Source organism: Bidens hawaiensis, unplaced genomic scaffold (assembly GCF_021521415.1).
Source record: "Bidens hawaiensis isolate Kalapana, Puna unplaced genomic scaffold, B.hawaiensis_p1.1 tig00017033_1, whole genome shotgun sequence".
In the NCBI taxonomy this organism is placed as follows: Eukaryota; Viridiplantae; Streptophyta; class Magnoliopsida; order Asterales; family Asteraceae; genus Bidens; species Bidens hawaiensis.
Genome location: NW_027492575.1, coordinates 310,759 through 329,270, shown reverse-complemented (window position 1 = coordinate 329,270; position 18,512 = coordinate 310,759). Strand labels below are relative to the sequence as shown.

Genomic DNA, 18,512 nt, shown 5'->3' with positions numbered 1-18,512 from the left:
ATAGTTCAGTGATGAAAGGAGGTCCCCAGGATGCATCCCTCCAATTATCTCAAGTGCAACCACCCCAAAGCTATAGGCATCACATTTCTCTGTCTTGGTCATGTTGTAGGCAAGTTCTACATGACAATAATATACAAAAGGATAATTACGAACTTTCCAACTGCTAATAGACATTAAAAAAAGTGTAAGGAAATACCTGGAGCAATGTATCCCAAAGTTCCTACAATTATCGTTTGGTTGGAAGAATCAGGATCGAGCAATCTGGCTGCTCCAAAGTCAGCAACAAATCCTTCCACTTTTTAGTTTAAGAGAATGTTTTTGCTTGATATGTCCCTATGAACGATAGGTGGGCTGCAATCATGATGCATGTATGCCAAAGCATGGGCTACACCCTTTATAATGTTCACCCTCTTCATCCAATCCACTTCAACCGCTAATTTGATGTCACTCAACGCACAAAATAGGCTTCCCTTTCCCATGTATTCGTATACAAGGAAATTGTATTTGTTATGGATACAAAAACCATAGAGTTTGACAATGTTTTTGTGCCTCAGGTTGATTAACACTTGGATCTCATTCTTGAAGCACTGGTCAAATGTTGGTTGATTAGCTTCAAAATGATTGAGTTTTTTCGAAGCAAATGTTTTACCGTTAGGCAGTTTTGCAACATAAACACTACCATAGCCACCAGTTCCAATGCAGAATTTAATGTCAAAATCCTTAGTAGCAGTGATGAAGTCTTCATATGCAATTGTTCCATCATAATGTAATACACAGCACACATCTCCATGTTTTTTTGTGTAGTGCTGAATTTTGTTTGGCTTAGTCTTTTTATGTTGGTAACACATATAACAAAGCACTAAGAAGGAAAATCCAAATATGATGGGAAGAAAAATCTCCATATAGAGAATGTGTTTTTTTGTTTCAGTGCACCTAGACTGTCCCGTCAGGTCATTGCATGATAAATCAACTCTATCAGACTTGGTTAAAATATCAGGGGGGACGATTCCAGTAAAGTGATTATGGGACAGACTTAAATGCTTAAAATTTGAAATATTCAAAACAGGTATATCTCCATCTAATTTATTACTACTAAGGTCCAAGTACTCTAAGTGGTAGCAATCACTTAGATTTTGAGAAGACAAATCACCTGACAAATGGTTTGATGAATAATCAACACAATAAAGTCTTGGCAGCTTTCTAAATTCAGGGCGAACAGGACCCACAAGCCTATTATGATTAAGATCAAGTCGTTGTAAGCTCGTCATGTTTGCTATATCTAGAGGTATGTGGCCACTTATGGAATTCATGCCAAGGTTTAAATTTTCAATCGGCTTAGATTGTCCAAATTTGAGGGAAGTGGACCATCAAACTTGTTGACACCCAAGTTCAACGTTTCTAGCTTTTGTTAGTTTGTAATTTCCTTCGGGATGGATCTGTCTAGTTGATTTTTGCTCAAATCTAGAAAGATGAGGTTGACCATGGAACCACAAGATGGCGGGATTGGACCCGTAAGTCGGTTTTTACTAAGATCAAGATAATATAATTGAGTGAGACCGGCAAGGGAAACAGGTAAGTTACCTGTGAGGCGGTTCTCCGAAAGTGAAAGATAGTTGAGACTTGAGAGCAAACCAATCTGCTCTGGGATGCTTCCTTCAAGACCACAGTTATGCATATTAAGGGTAACAAGGTTTGGAAATGAAGAGAAGTCAAGGCTTCCCAGATGAGGTCGATCCCCAAGGTAATGACTGTATAAGCTCATGTCACTGACACTTCCTTCTACATTGCAAGTGATTCCATACCATTTACAGTGATCAACTGAAGCATTTTCATATGGCCACCAACTAGTTGCAAGCAAAGCTTTTGCTTCTAATAATGACTGAAATCATAGGCAGTGGTTTCTGATAACATGAAAAAGAGAATCATGAGAAGATGAAGAGTAATGGTATGCTGCATTATGAATTTGGTAAAGGAGGAGATGGAGGGGTGGTTTGCATACATTAGTTTAATTTGTATACCCAAAAGCCTAAACCGTCTGCGTTTCATGTGCTTCACAATTAATCAAGGGAAGGCGGGTGGCTATATAATATGTAACGCCCCTTCATCTCTTTTAGATTTTGACTCATTCCAACCTGCAGTGGAATCAATGGCATGAAATTGATATTCAATTATAAGCAATCAAGTTGATGCAACATTGAAAAGAGTTTTAATTATATTTTATCTGTCATGGTCCAAGTCAATAATATAAAACAACCCATTAATCATTTGAAACATTCAAATGATTAATTAGCTTATATTGGCACTTAAATTTGCATGTTCATGGTGTTGATGATCAATTATAATCTTGAATCGCTTTCCAAAAGAAATATTTCGATTCTATAAAATGTTTTGGGTTGCATGAAAATCCCTTTGGGATAATCCAAGAACACTCGAGTTTTTAGACACACAAATATATAGCATGAACATGGAGATCTGTAAGTTTGCTTTTTGGAGATTTCAACCGTCTAAATTAAAGTGTTATCCATGTGCTTGTTTGGTAATTTTGGACTCATGGTAGAAATAAGAATGATAATAATTGATATCTAGAGTATATGCAACAAATAATAATGTAGTTTTTAAGTCAATTAAAAAAAACAAGTTGTTTCCTACTTGTTTTTTAATCCCTCTTAAGAAGTTGCTTTCTCATAATTGATCTCCAGCTGTCCTATTCCGTCAACTAGATAATAAAAATAATTATTTTTAAATTGCTATGAAGGTTCCAAGTACTTTAAGTGAAGGCAAAGAAACGAACGAAGGTACCCAATATAATCCAACTTATAGTACTAAATTGAAAGGATTTGGGAGGTTAATTGTACTTGGAAAACCTTACCTTTGTGATGCTACTCCAGTGAGACCACTGGCTCCAATAAAAACATTTTTTTCCCAGACAATTATAGCTAGGGTCATAAGATTCATAGAAGTTTAGATGACCTAGATAACTGCAAGGATTTTGATTTTTGAAAGAACACAACTTAATTTTTCTAGCACAATCCATATTCCCCTCTTATTAACTTCTCGTCTAGATATATAAAGAAACAAAACACCCCTTAGGCAGATAACATGAAGACAATTAATTAAGGGTGTGTTTGGGATTGCTTATTTAAGTGAAAAAGGATTTTTTTTTAAAAAGAACTTATTAACTTACGATCTTTTAAAAAGAAGTTTTAAAAAAAAATGTTTAGATTAGCTTATGTGATGAAAAAAAACTAAAATGACTAAAAAGAACACTCTTTTCTAAAACGAGTGTAATGGGTTTTGAGGGTTAGAGTGATGTAATAGATAAATCAAATTCATTAAGTTAATAAGTTACATATTTCTAACTTTTCAAAACCCTTTTATTTTGCTTTCTCCATAAATTAAAATCTAGAGTAAAATGACAAAATCGTCCCTAAAGTTTGGTCAAATATGCGACTTTCGTCCAAATAGTTTAATTTTTGCAACTGGACCATAGAGGTTTCTTATTTCTTGCCAATGTCGTCCAAATCACTGACTCGGTTAGTTTTCGAAGGGCAAATCCATCTTTTGTATTTCTCTTTTACTTACTTTATACTATATATTCTTTTTTTAATTTTTTAATCCTTCTTTAAATTCTTATACCCAAACGCAAACATCATCCACTAGCACTAGGAAAACCTGATTCCTTACCCACCATCAAATCGAAAACCAACAATCTCTACAAAAGCAAGATCGGAAAAGTAAAACCAAGATCAGGATCGAGATGTTTTGGAGCAAATCGGAAAACTAAATTACGATGAGCATCAATCGATTTACATTTTGGGCAAATCGGAAAATCAAAGAAAGCAGATCTGAAACTGTGAGCATGTTTAAAGTTCGCCATCGATTGGAACAACAAAATGTAGATATGTGGTCACTTGAGTTAATGAAACAGATTTGTTGTTGTTCTGATTTATGAAACGAGATGTGAATTGAACTAGGGTGTTGGTGAGAATCAGACTGCGACAGCGACGGTGATGTGGCCCGTGCCGCTGATAATTAAGGTATAAACCTTTCCTGGCGAGCATCAGACGGTGGTCTTGACGGTCTGTTGTGAGAGAAATTGAGGGTTCAGGTGTGAGACGGTGATGTGGAGGATGACGAGGGCTTGACGGCGTGCCAGTTGTGTTGTGGTGTCCGATCATGGGATGGGGTTAACGACTGATGGCGGTGGTGAGTGGTGACCCTATCTGATTATAACATCTTTTTAATTTTAAATTGAGTTTACTTTTATTATAAATAAATGTATACATTGGTTATTTTAATTTAATTTACTTTAACTTTATTAATTATTGGTCGTACGTATTAGTATTATTTATAGGTTTAATCACAAAATAAAAAATAGAATAAAGTAATAGGGAAAAGACTAAAATACCCTAACTTAATGTTAAAAAAACTAACGGGGTTAGTGATTTGGACGACATTGGCAAGAAATAAGAAATGTCAATGGTCCAGGTGCAAAAAATAAACCATTTGGACGAAATTCGCATATTTGACTAAATCTCAATGATGATTTTGACACTTTACTCTAAAATCTATAAGGCCTTATGGTTTGCCAAACACATACACCTTATTGACTTTTCAAAAAGTTTATAAGTTATAAATTAATGAAAATAAGGAATCCCAAACACCTTCTAAGATTCAAGACAAAGTGCAAATGGGTGAATAGATTACGAATCAAGCCATAATATAAGTGAGTTATAAACAAGGTTCCAAGTTGGAGCTTAACCCGAGTCTCAGTTAAGAACGACGATGATCAATATTTCACATGGCACATGATTCCATGTATAGCTTCATTCGAGATGGTGGCGTAGAACATAGCCTAAGATAAGTTACGGCATTAATCCTGTGTTTTGTGGGGAAATCCGTAGGTTTCATATGTAAATTCTTGGATAGATATTTTTGAATTGTATTTAAGATCACTTTCATACTAAGGTATTTAGTCTTGTATATCAAATCAATAATTGGATAAGACAAACAGTTATTTCTGTTTTTAATAATGAAAAACTGAAAAAGATTAAAATTTTTACAAGGAAATTATCCAAGAGTTGATAGGTTATTATTTAAATCAGCAAGACACATGGGTCCTGTTTAGTACTTGAATCAGACAAAAGAACTTGAAATTCAAATCGAATTGAATTTAAATTTCAATCTTCGAATTCGGTTTCTCAAAATTTTGAATTTGGTTGGATTCAATTAGTTTTAGTAATCAAATTTCAAATTGAATATGAAATTATGATTTTCGATTCGATTCAGATTTTGAATTCAGGTAATACCTTTTATTTCAATAATAAAAATTAAAAAAAAAGACTTTTTTAAGAAAGACTAAAATTTGGAATCGTTATATGTAATTAGATGTTACCACTTTGAATATTTGGGATATTTTGGATCTTGCAAAATTTAATGATCTATTTGTTATATAAATTTGTATATGTCATTGTTAAAAAATTCCAATTTTGCAGTAGTTTCGAAATTAAAAATTAAAATTAAAATAATTTTATTAAATTGGCTGTTTTGAATTTGAATCAAATTCGAATCGAAGTTGTAAAATTTCGAATCCAACTTCAAAATTTCGAATCCATCTTAAAATTTTCAAAATTGAATATTCAGAACTTGATAGATTCGTTGAACACTCCTATCTGGACATGAGAAACATGGTAGAAATGAATCAAAGTTTAAGTGAGCATAACTTAGCTAGGAATGAAGTTACGGGCCTGCTCATTCCTATCAAACAAAAAAGTCTCGACAAGCAAAATAATGTGGCAAACAGCCATAGATGATTTGGCTCAACTACCAGACCGGGATTTCTTGATTTGGAGCCCCAATTTCAACATACCTTTGATAAATTTATTCAATTTTCTGTACTTTATTTTTTATTAGCTTAAAACGCACAAATCATTTATTTGCATAACTTAAGCAGTTGTGGTATTAATTTCAAGTTTTTATGATTAAGTTGTAACTTCAAAATTTCAAAAAACCGATCAAATGTAGAGAATCCCTATTAAAGATTTAAAGAACACCTCCTGTAAAGGTTTAATCTAAAGAAGTTTATCTGACAATTTATTTCATGAGCTTTAGTCGAGCCCGGTGTTATACTACGTGTTAAAGCTTTTCAATGCTTCATGAACATGGATATGTCTGATGTTTCTTTCAATATAATCCAGTGTAAAAAAACAAAACAAAACAAAAAGAAAAAAAAACTGAACTGGTTGTTTGTGGTTATGCTAAAGGCCCGTGCAAAATCTGTGAACAATGTTGGGCTTTTTTCACTTCATTAATCATTATGTTAGTTAATTTTCTACACTATTTTTAGGCTTTTTCTGAACTATGGGCCCCGAGGTTGTAACATGAATTTGCTTATTGTCGTACTGAAAGTTGCCGATTGGTCTGAGAACTAATGCAACCATTTTATTTATTTGTTGGGCCCAAGGCTCGACGCTACATGCCAAACTTTTGGTGGTTAACCATCCACAGTTTGATCGACTACCAAACGATAATTGGTTCACAACCAACTAACCGACAACTTCAATTATGAATACATTTTAGAATATATAACCAAATCCTTAAAGCCCATACTTAGCCTAGGTCTACAATTTAATTTTTCATCGCCAAAAATGAATATCTGAGTTACAACGTATCATAATTTCTTGTTGAACAGTAAATTTCTTACTCCTTAGTACTTGAACCCAGGACCTTTAGGTGATTAAGGGTCTGTCTCTGTTATTAGGCCATCAACCCCATGACTGATACTCATAGTCGAGCGATCATAGTTAGTCGGCTTGATTAACTTAAAAGCAAACTAATGGATATGTAATTATTGACAAGGTAGTGGAGTTTTAAAGTTTGCTTCTTGGCCAAAACATATACCACTTCGGTTACTTTCCGTCATAATGGGTTTCATAAATAATGTGGAAAATGGACATAACATCAACATTATATCATATTAGGCAAGTATATGTAGTTATGATTGTTGGGTTTGAAGGACATATTTAGGCGTGTTCTAATGATCGTCCAAATTAGATGCATATGAGTCAGTTTTAATAATTAAAATAAGGCATGTTTATGTTTTTTTGGTGAACAAATTAGTTGCTCTAATTTTCTCCTATTTATATTTATTTCATGTAATTGTTATCTTCGGCTCTGAGCTAATAAAAAAAACATAGTTGCAGCCCGTGGATATCACCCCCCCTCCCCAGGACCACGTTAATATTCTTGTATCGTTTATTATTTTTTTGTAGTATGTGTTTATATCGTTTGCGTGTTGTTTCTCTTCTGTCGTAACAATGATAGTTTAAAACTCTTCATATCTCTTCATATGTATAATTAGGTGGGGAAAGACGTGTGTGGTTACCAAACATTAAATGACCATTTAACAATAATTGCACAACGTCTTAACATATATCATTTATCAAAAATTTGTTATCATATTGAAAATATATGATTTATAGCATCCATTCGATGTTTCTTGCCGACAATACATGGCATGTGAATAAAAATCTAATTATTCAATTACTTAATGTTTAAAATTTTTTGTGTTCAAGTGCAAAAATGAGCTTGAAACATATTGCTCAAGTTAAAAGGCTCGACCCTAACTATAATTATCAAGAATTTTTTTTTACCATGTGTGTTTATTTTGTTTAGCTTTCAAGCCGTTATCTCGAATTCTTGTAAAATTCATCCAAATCAAACTTTATCTAGTTTAACTCAATAGAACAAATCTCCTTCATGATTCAGTTTGATTATAATTTGCTTGATAATCTCATAACTTGTTTATGGGTGTCTTTATGTTTTTGGTTATTCAATTTAGTTTTCATACGTTAGATTTAGTTTTAAAGGCTTGTAGTATAGTTACATCTATGGGTGGAAATCACCACTCTCACTAAGACTGACTGTACAATATCACCACAACTTAACACTGTCACTATACCTCCACTGGTACCACCTTCTCATCACAACTTATTCAAAAGTTAGTTTGCATAAATAATACATAGAGTATAGACGCCACTTTCACCGCCACGGACTGCTGACGTAACCATCATCACCCAGATGTCGTCACCACCGTCGATGCGGCACCAACACCACCATCATGTCGCCAAAGCTAACGCCTGTCACTACCAATCGCTACAAAAATAAATATAAACGGTAAACTTGTTTTAATAATTTTACTGTGATAAATAATAATTCAACTCAATCCAATATATCTTTTTAGTCTGGACCGGTAATGACTCAAACCAAAGTGTTACTTTTTTAGAACGTCCCGTCTTGACAAGAACCCTGTTTGCACCAAACAAGTTTTGGCCCATCGCTCAACCTGATTTTACCCACGCATTTTTGCCATGCTTAGTGGAAAATATATATAAAGAAGATGAAGAACTATAAGATCTGGACGAACAACGAAGGAATACAATAATCTCTTCTTCTAAGAACAAGTGTCTCTGAAATGCATCTCCAAGACGAATTTTAAAAAGCCTATTTTCCTATAATTTAAAAATATATACGGCCCAGGTAAGAAACATAAAAAAGCAGTATTGAGAGACTGTGTTTTAAGAAGAAAAACTAAGAAAAAATATAGCCTGCTCCCTCAATATTTTGAAATTATTTATACTTTTGCATCAACATTTTCTCATATTTAGTCTGCTCCCTACATATTTTTAAGTCTGAATTTGGCCTACTCCCTCATAATTTACATCTTCCCCAAATGTGTTTCCCAAGTATAAATTCTTGAAAATAATCAACAAAAAAGGAGTTATTTTGAAACTTCTCCTTTTAAAAAAGGCCTAAAAGAGGCTATTTTAGGAATTTACCCCTTAAAATTTTGTCTTAATTGATTCCGTTAACATATTGCAATTTGAGGTTACAAATCCAGTGTTTGAATATTGCGTTTTTCTTCTATTTTAAATTAGCATCTTTATTAAATTAAAATTTTAAGCCAAGCTGAATCTATCCAACTCGGTTTAAAATCGAGTCGAGTCCATCCAGTTCGGTTTAAAGCTGAGCCAAGCCCGAAATCAGATTTTCAATTCGGTTTCAAAACCAAACCAAACCAAGTGGAGCCAACTTGGTTTAAAGTAACGACGAGCTCGAGCTTGCCCTGACTCGACTCCTGAACAACACTCTCTTACACAGGGTCGTCTTCGAGAATTTTAATACCTCGACCAAACCGAAATAAAAAGGCATGTAGGCCGTAACGAAATATATAATCTAAGTTTTTATTCGACATTAATGTTATAACAATAAAAATAGCAAAAATATAGTAATAAAATCAAATACGATAATAGTTAATTGCTAACTGATTATTCATAAATCTCTTTTAGGCGTTTAGCAATCTTGACATCAAATTGTTAGATCACCTATTTGCAGTTCATATTATCCAAATATCCAATCGTTCGATCGAATAGAGAAGCAACCATAAAATAAAAGAATGAAGTAGTTAAAACTTTAAATCATACATTGGTGGTGGTGGCCGATGTTCTGTTTGCTGGCGTCGCCTATGATGGAATGCTGGAGATGGTGTGACTAGTGCTAGGGAACTGAAGGAGTGTTGGAACTTTGAAGGGGAACCGAGAATGCCGAAGCGTCGCCAAAGGCCTTATTTTGATTGCCGTTTTTTTTCTTTTTTTAATTGACTACATTTTTTATTATTATTGGTTTTGCCATTTTGGGCCCAATAACCAGAATTTTATTCAATGGATTATAAATAAAAAAAATATTTAGGTTTGATAATTTTAAGAGGTGTCAAAATCCAATTATAATGCATAAGAATTATTTATTAAATTTACATATAAAAAATTTTTGCCTCTCGAAAAAAAAAAACCTGTGTCGGCTGAAGCTGTGGTTCGCACACCTCTAAAGTCAGGCATGCTCTTATACATGTTGTATAAAAAGTATATAATATATAAATTCGTTAAAAACCAAATAGTTCTACAACATTTTTTTTCTCTCTTTTTAATATTTGATTATTGATTTTTTTTATTTAATATTTATTTTTTTTAATAAACTCATATATTTAACTACCCCGTTAATCAAACACATTATACTTTTATGGGTTTATCTTTCGTTTGGTATCGTCGTAACGCACAACTTTGGTAGCGCGAGTTTGGACGTTACTTAATAAAGAAAACAACTGAACTAACACTCTTTTGATTATACTACAGCTATATTTTAAATTTTCCCTTTCATTGCTAAAGCGGCCGCATCAAAACCAAAAGTTTTTACTCCTACCGTAACACACTTGTTTGATCTCCGTAGTTATCATTATTTGTTGTAAATTCACAAACAACCCACACTTGGCATTTATTAGATGGAAACTTGTTGCGCTAGATAGGATCCAATAAAAATAGCACCCGTTGTAAATATATTTCAAGGAGCTATAATGATAGATTCACTTTGTACTCCTATACAACCTATAACTCTAAAGTAGACTTCTGCCTTTTAAGTGTAAAAATAATGATAATTCTTGCAAATAATTGAATTTAAGAATTTTTGGATATAAAAGATTCACCTAACTCGTTTTTTTAGGGTCACTAGAGATGTCCCTTGTAAACCTCGACTCACTAGAGATTATCACAATCAATTTGGCTCTTGAATCAATCATTCTTGTTTTTCCACTCAAAGTGAGGCAGGTTTTGCCACCAATAAACTTTTAAAATATAAAAACACCACCCAACTAAGTTCGTGCGTATAACACACTTGTGCCTACCTACAACATCTTCAGATGCCATGAACTTTACCGTGTATGTGTTCGTCACAGCGCGACTTACACATACCTTTTTTTGTAAATCCCTTACACAGCATGTTAATCTGTTAGCTACTAGATACGAGTAAAAACTTCAAAGGGGTGTCACCATACACGAAGTGACAAAGTCCAAAACAAAAAGAATAAAATACTTTGTGTGAAATTATACATAAAAAAAGGTATATTAATATTTAATATAAACAAATTTTTGGTGCATGTGAAGTTAGTCTAAAGCAAGAAGTCACAACATTACTTTCATGCTTTTTAAGGAAAAGAATCTAATCAAGTCACAACATTACTTTCATGCTTTTTATGGAAAAGAATTTAGTCAAGTAACTGGAAGGTTTTGGGGTTGCCTAGACAGGTAAACCTAGTAAATTCCAGTGTTACGTGTGTTTGGCCTACAACACCAAAAACCTATTTTTATGAACAAAACTCTCCATTTCATATAATTTGGTAAAAGAACTGAAAAGAATCAAATCTCGCACATGTTGATGAATGGGAATCAAGGTGCTGGGGGGCCTTTTTGGACCACTAATATTGGTGCTCATATAATTGTTGACTATTTAGTTCACATTTTTGTTTAGTAGTCATTTTTTTTTTTCAAACGGAGGTCACTAAAGTATACGTATTATATTATGGGAAAATTCTTAAAATAGTCTATTTTAAGAAAAGAATTCTTAAAATAGTCAAAAATCTTGATTATTTTTTAATAATTTAGACTGGACAGACACATTGGGAGATCTTTATTATAAGGGAGCAGATCAAACTTTTAAAAAAATATATTAAGAGAGCAGACCAAATATGAAACAATGTTTGATAGATGAGGCCAAAATTTTGAAAATGTTGAGAGAGCATACCATAATTTTTTCTTAACTTTTTTTCTCGAAAAACAGTCTCTCCAGATGGTCTTTTTATGTTTCCTACCTGGTCCATACAAAATTTCAAATTATTGGAAAATTTTCCTTTTTAATTTCGTCATGCGAGATGCATTTAAGAGAAATTTGTTCTAAGAAGACGAGATTTTTTTTCTTCTTATAAGTTGGATTTATTCAAATTCTGTCCACTCCGGCAATATTTATTTAAATTCCGTTCACAACAAGATTTAAGTATAATCCTTACACTCCGGCAATATTTTAATTAATAAGTTTCTTTCCTTTATATTTTGATTCAATACATCTATTCATTTGGACTTTACGGAAGATTTGGATGGGCCAGAAGACTTTACGGAAGATTTGGACGGATTATTTGAGAATACACACACACACACACACATATATATATATCATGAAGAATTGTAAGGCCCCGTTCCCGGTAGCCTTACTTTAGCGTCGGATTTACTCATAAACACAGTTCTTACAAATCAGAGTTCATTAAAACTTTCGCGGAATATAAAAACTTTCATAAAACATTTCATAACAAAACACGTCTTGTCTTAAAACATCATTTTGTCTTTCAAAATTAACGAAACATTAAACTTAAACGTCTTGAGTCTTCCGATGCCAGCTTCTTATTCAGTGCCACGTGTCTCCTCAAGCGAGCTGCCTCATCCTACTCACCTGCGTGCATACTAAAAGTCAGCTACGCTGAGTGAGTTCTAGTTAATCGAACGCCATACAATACATACACATACATACATATCCGTAGATACATATCCATACTTCACTAGTTACCCTTCTGTTCTACGTACGTACCTGCTACCATACGTACATACATATCTACAATCACTAACCTTAGTCTACCGAGAGTACGTTCATAGTCCGCCGTCTATACCTGTACTCAAGGTCGTGAACACGTAAAAGGTCCGCAGTCCTTACTTATGTTCACCATTTATGGTACGTACAAGGTCCGCGGTCCTTCCCTATACCATCATACATCCACAACACGTACAAGGTCCACAGTCCTTCCCTATGTTGCGACCTAATTCATAGCACGTACGAGGTCCGCAGTCCTCCCCTATGCTACAATTACAGCACGTATAAGGTTCGCAGTCCTTTTCTATGCTGAAATACATCCACAACACGTACAAGGTCCACAGTCCTTCCCTATGTTGCAACCTAATTCATAGCACGTACGAGGTCCGCAGTCCTCCCCTATGCTACAAATACAGCACGTATAAGGTTCACAGTCCTTTCCTATGCTGACGCCTATCTACATTACGTATAAGGTCCGCAGTCCTTATCTACGTTACGTCTAAGGTCCGCAGTCCTTATCTACGTTTACATCTATCATCTACATCACGTATAAGGCTCGCAGTCCTTAACTACGCCATCACCAGCCGAGTCTATGTCCGACAGAAGCTAGAGGGATTTGCCATCCTAACTTACTATGTCGAACGTAGAACTCACATGCCATTCGTGTACCTATATACACATACTTCACATATACAATAATTACATTATAACATAAGAACACTCTAGGCATTCTTTACATCATTCATTTAACAACCATACCCCTTGTCGATACGTGCAATATCCGAAGATCGTTCACGCCCCGACAAGTATTCATTTGAAATATTCATACATCTTCGATATATAATATTCGTACCTTTATTTTTAACCTGACAGTACGCGCAATATCCGAAGATCGTTCGCGTACCGACAAGCAATCATTCATATCTATCACACATATCACATATGACATACACTTATCACTTAGGATAAGTGTATTAACAACACATCGAGTATGCACACAGCCCCGAAAACATAACAAGGAATGGGGCTAGAAACTCACCTGAACTCTGCTTCTTCCTCTGGTAGCTGTAAATCCCTTCTTTAACTGAGCTCGGCTGACTGTATAAGTTACACGTATCAATACTCGCCTGATCTAATCTGGCGGCCTAGTATTAGCTTACTTTTACTTATCGTTTATAATTTATTTTCTAATCGAACTTGGCTTTAGGCGAAGTTAAACCTTAGGCGAACTTAGCTTTAGGCGAAGTTGTCATCAGGCGAACTTGGCTTTAGGCGAAGTTGTCATCAAGCGAACTTGGCTTTAGGCGAAGTTGCCATCAGGCGAACTTTGCCTCAGGCGAAGTTATCGCTTTGAAGGCGAAGTTATCACTTTGAAGGCGAAGTTGCCCAGTTGCAGGCGAAGTTGCCCAGTTCCGCCGCTGTTTTGGTTTTCATCAATCATTTTGGCGATTTTAACACCCTTGTTATGGTTTAACATCACCCACTACGTTCCCCAACCGTTTTCGGTCGTTTATACACTATAAAGCTTGGATTTTTAAACTTCAAAGATCAAGAATCATACCTTTTTGAGCTTGTTTGGATCTCGTTTACTTGTTTAATCACAACTAACCCTCACTCTCTCTCGGATCTGGCTCGGTTCTTCCCTCGGCCGGCGGCGGTGTTGGTGTGTGGTGTGTGTGTTTTGGAGTGTTAGAGGATAGGATGAAATGAGTGATAGTTTAGGGTTTAGGGGATATTTATATCCCTTAAATCCCATGGACCTAAGGCCCATTCTCATTTAACCCATCTCCATTAATCCAAGTCCATAACCCATATCCATTACCCAACACTAGCCCGACCCATACCAACTACTCTATTTATCTATTTCCCGATAACCCGAGTAAACTTTCCCTCTATTATTAAGTAATATAATTAATATCATTTTGGAAATTTCGGGATGTTACAAGAATGGAAGAAGATGATGATTTTGAAGAAAAGAAGTATCTGTCTCCTTAAAACAAATTTCTCTTAAATGCGTCTCCCAAGACGAAATTAAAAGGGAACATTTTTCAAGAATTTGAAAATTTGTACGGACCGGGTAGGAAACATAAAAAGACCGTCTGGGGAGACTGTTTTTAGAAGAAAAGTTAAAAAAGAAATATAGTTTGCTCCCTTAACATTTTTAAAAAATTGGTCTTATCCATCAATATTATTTCATATTTGGTCTGCTCACTCAATATTTTTAAAAGTTTGGTCTGCTCTCTCATAATAAATATCTTCTCCTAATGTGTCTACTCAGCCCAAATTATTTAGGAATATTCAAGATTTTTAGACTCTTTTGGGGATTCTCTTTCTAGAATGTGCTATTTTAGGAATTTTCTCTTATACTATTCATGTTTTTACACATTAAAATATTCATAATTAGTGTATTAAGTTTAGTGTACATGCAGAAACACTAGATTTACCTCCAGCATAATCACTTATCCCTTAAGTTAATGTTTGGTCTTTTCTATGGGGGTTGAGTATAATTCGGTAGATCTAGGTAGCTTCACCAACAAACAAAACATCGTGAGCTCGTTACGAGAAGGAGATGAGGGGTCTTCCCGTAACCACCCTCCACCATGAGAATAAGTATGGGATATTGAATATATAATGAATACAAGTTAGCGGAGCACTAATCAATGTTCTCGCGGGAGAGTGAAATTTATAGTCGGATGGGAGGAGAGAGGGTGTGTGTCGCCTGCCGTGTCAGAAATTCCACCAATCAGAGGGCCGCACGTGTGTCAGGGAAGTTGGTGGATAAAGTAGTTGACTGATGGTGATGTTTGTACAATGTAGTACTATTGACTATGTGTAGCCGGTTTCTTATTGTCTGGGCGTCCTTTTCAATAAGATACTTCTTTTTTGCATCATAACTAGGAAGATTTTCAGTGTCTCTTCCCTCGGCGTCGGGGAATGTTTACCGCCTTGTGGACTGTCCGTCAGCGCCCTGCACTTTGTACCAGGCGCATGACTGTTCCGCCTGCAGAAGGATCTGTTGTTTATTATGTGGGTGAGACCCTACCTCTTCTGTACCCAATGAGAATCTCTTCTTGGAAGTATATATTAGTTATATGTTTGATAGTTGTATTTTATGTTCTTAAGAAATTACAGGTTAAATCCCAACTTGTTTTCTTATGATTCTTTCTGTAATATTCAAATTAAAGATTCTATTCCGAGTTACACGTACGTCTTAATTGAAGATTCTTTATGCTTGTCTGAGTGTCTCTATTCTATAAAATATACATTCATATGTTTCTTCACTTGGAGTGCGAATATGACCCTCCAACTAGCCCGTTATCGCCTCGCTACTAGCTTGTTGTTCAGGTCAAGCTATTTGGCTCATATAAAAGTTCAAATCGCGTTCGTGATGAAGTAGTTCGGTATTATGTTTTAGTGACTTACATAAAGTTATATTATTGTTAGCTTGTTAAAATTTTAAATATAGTTGTAAATTTATATTTAATATATGGGAAAATACCATAAAAAGCCAACCTATTTTCTTTTTTTAATTACAAAAGTCCCTCCGCTTTATTTTGCACATAAAAGTCCCTGTACTTAGTATTTTTAAACAAGAATGTGAAATTAACCTGTAATAGCCTGTTAAGTGTTAACTAATTATTAAATTAGAAAATAATCATTTCATTTTATCATCTCTATCTCTGATCATCTGGCATCTGCATCACCATCTCTACCTCGCCTGCCTCCCTACCATATCCGTTTCTCCAATCTAAGTGTTTCAGCCTTCTTTTTCATTTTCAAATTGTCACTTTTTTAGAATAAACTGTAGATTCCTTTCATTTCCATTTTGATGTTTCTGTTTGTTTGATGCTACGAAAGCTGGCAAAATAATTCAAAGATATATACATATATCTAGAAATTGAATGCAAAAATAGCCAAATTGCATATACATTTTAGCTAGGGTTTAATTTGAATGCGGTTGATAGTGAAAAATTGGGGCTATTTGAAGAAAGTAAGATTTAAATAGGAAAAAACTGGATTGCAATCGTCAATCGTTGGAACTGATGTAAGAGTCGAACGTTGACAATGATATGCTTAGTTATGGCAGAACGAAACCTAAACAGGTTTCACCGGAAAATTCACTTATGCCGGCGACGGCGGCTGAAGACGAAGGTGTTCAATCGATGAAGAATCATGGAGAAGAAATATGTCTGGTGTCTATTAACGACGAGAGATTCATTTAATTCTATTGTCTATATGCCATATTTTAGTTTTCTCTTCCAAGTTCCAACCCCTCTACTATTCAAATATATTACTGGATCCCTTTTAATTCTCTTTGTAAAAGGACATTGTCTCACCTTTAAACATATTAGGAATTTAGGATATAGTGATTAGTGATCTCCAAAACGTTTTGCATTCACTCCATTACAACCCGAGCAATCAGAGTGATACGTGCATGATACATATGGCAATACCCATGTTCCTAGCTCATGCAACAACTCAACTCCATGTTCTCATGCATGCACCACTAGTTTTAATTCTAGTTTCTTTTGTTTGTTTTATTATTTCATATTCTAGGTAATGATCTAATTATTAGGAAGTGGGTAGTTTCCTTATTTACTTCTTTTGCCCATAAAAGGTTGTTTATATTAGAATTGAAGTAATGAAAATTATAATAAAAAGTTGTTTCAATATCTAGCTTCTTTATCTTGTTTTTTGGGAGTGTTTGCCTACTACAAAAGGCTACCTATCACAGAGTGTATGGTGGTGTGTTTACAGGAGACAGAGAAGATATAATTAAAAACATGATATTGTTTTAATTTAATAATTAATTAACAGGCTATTACATGTTATTTCACATTTTTGTACAAAATTACTAAGTACAAGGACTTTTATGTGCAAAAAAAAGTGGAGGGACTTTTATGATTAAATACAAAAAATAGGTTGGTTTTTCATAGCATTTGCCCTTAATATATTAAATAAAAGTTATGTAAATAATTGGTCGCAAGCATCAAGTTCAATATGTGAATCTCTAGCTTGTTTAAGCTTAGCTCGTAGCAAGTTCATTTCGAATAACTCATGAAGAGTTTAATTCACTTATAACTTTCAAATTTACTAAAACTAAAACTAATATGAATAGCATTTTAATCATTTAAAGAAGCAGCAAACACGTTAGAAAGAGATAGTATCATACATCTCTCTAGAAAGTAACACAAAATCGTATGTATTTTAAAAAAAATCCTAAGATCAAATATATCTCCATTTTCTAATTTATAATTTTATATCATAAGTATTTTCTCTTATTTTAAAAGAAATCATAATATGACGTATATATCCATTTTTTATGTACAACATAATTATATTCTCTTATATAAGAATTTAGGTTATGAAGTTTATAGTTTTGATAATTTGAAATTTAATTCGCAAGATCTGTTTGGATTCTTTTGGTGACCATGCGGTGCATTGCAAAGAATTGCCTGGCTTTAAATACAGACATGATCTGGTTAGGGATGTTCTGTGTGATGTTCTTAAACGGGCAGGGATTTCTGCTAAAAAGGAGGCCCCTGTTAACTTTCTCACGGATCCTATTGAAGGGAGGTCTACTTTACGACCAGCTGATATTCTTGTGTTCGGGTGGGCAGGGGGGAAACACGCCTGTGTGGATCTTACAGGAGTGTCTCCTCTTGTTGGGCTCAGGGACCGTGGGTTTGTTGTGGGTCAGGCTGCGTTGAAGGCTGAATCGGGCAAAGTTGTTAAACACGAGAAAGCTTGTTTAGATAATCAACATGTCTTTCTACCATTTGCCTTTGATACATTTGGTTTTCTGGCTCCAGAGGCTGTGAAATTTTTGAGTAGGGTTCAGCGCGTCATACACGGAACCTCTTCAGCTTCTAGGTCTCAAAGCTTCGTTTTTAGCAGGATTGGCTTTGCTGTTCAAAAGGGGGTTGCGGCGCAGCTTGTTGCCCGTTTGCCTGCCACTTTATTGTAATCGTTTTATAGTAAATTATATAAACTTCGATCTTTTATTATGTTTTAACAATGGTTTAAATTGTTAAATGGATATTTCACAA

The 18,512-nt window shown here is 34.5% G+C and overlaps 1 protein-coding gene across 1 annotated transcript; it reads right to left on the bottom strand.

The window, feature by feature from the left end:
* Nucleotides 1-299: 299 nt before the first annotated feature.
* Nucleotides 300-1,268, bottom strand: LOC143552770 (MDIS1-interacting receptor like kinase 2-like). Its single transcript, XM_077042911.1, has one exon. The coding sequence runs from the start codon at nucleotides 1,266-1,268 to the stop codon at nucleotides 300-302; it is 969 nt and encodes a 322-aa protein (XP_076899026.1).
* Nucleotides 1,269-18,512: the final 17,244 nt, after the last annotated feature.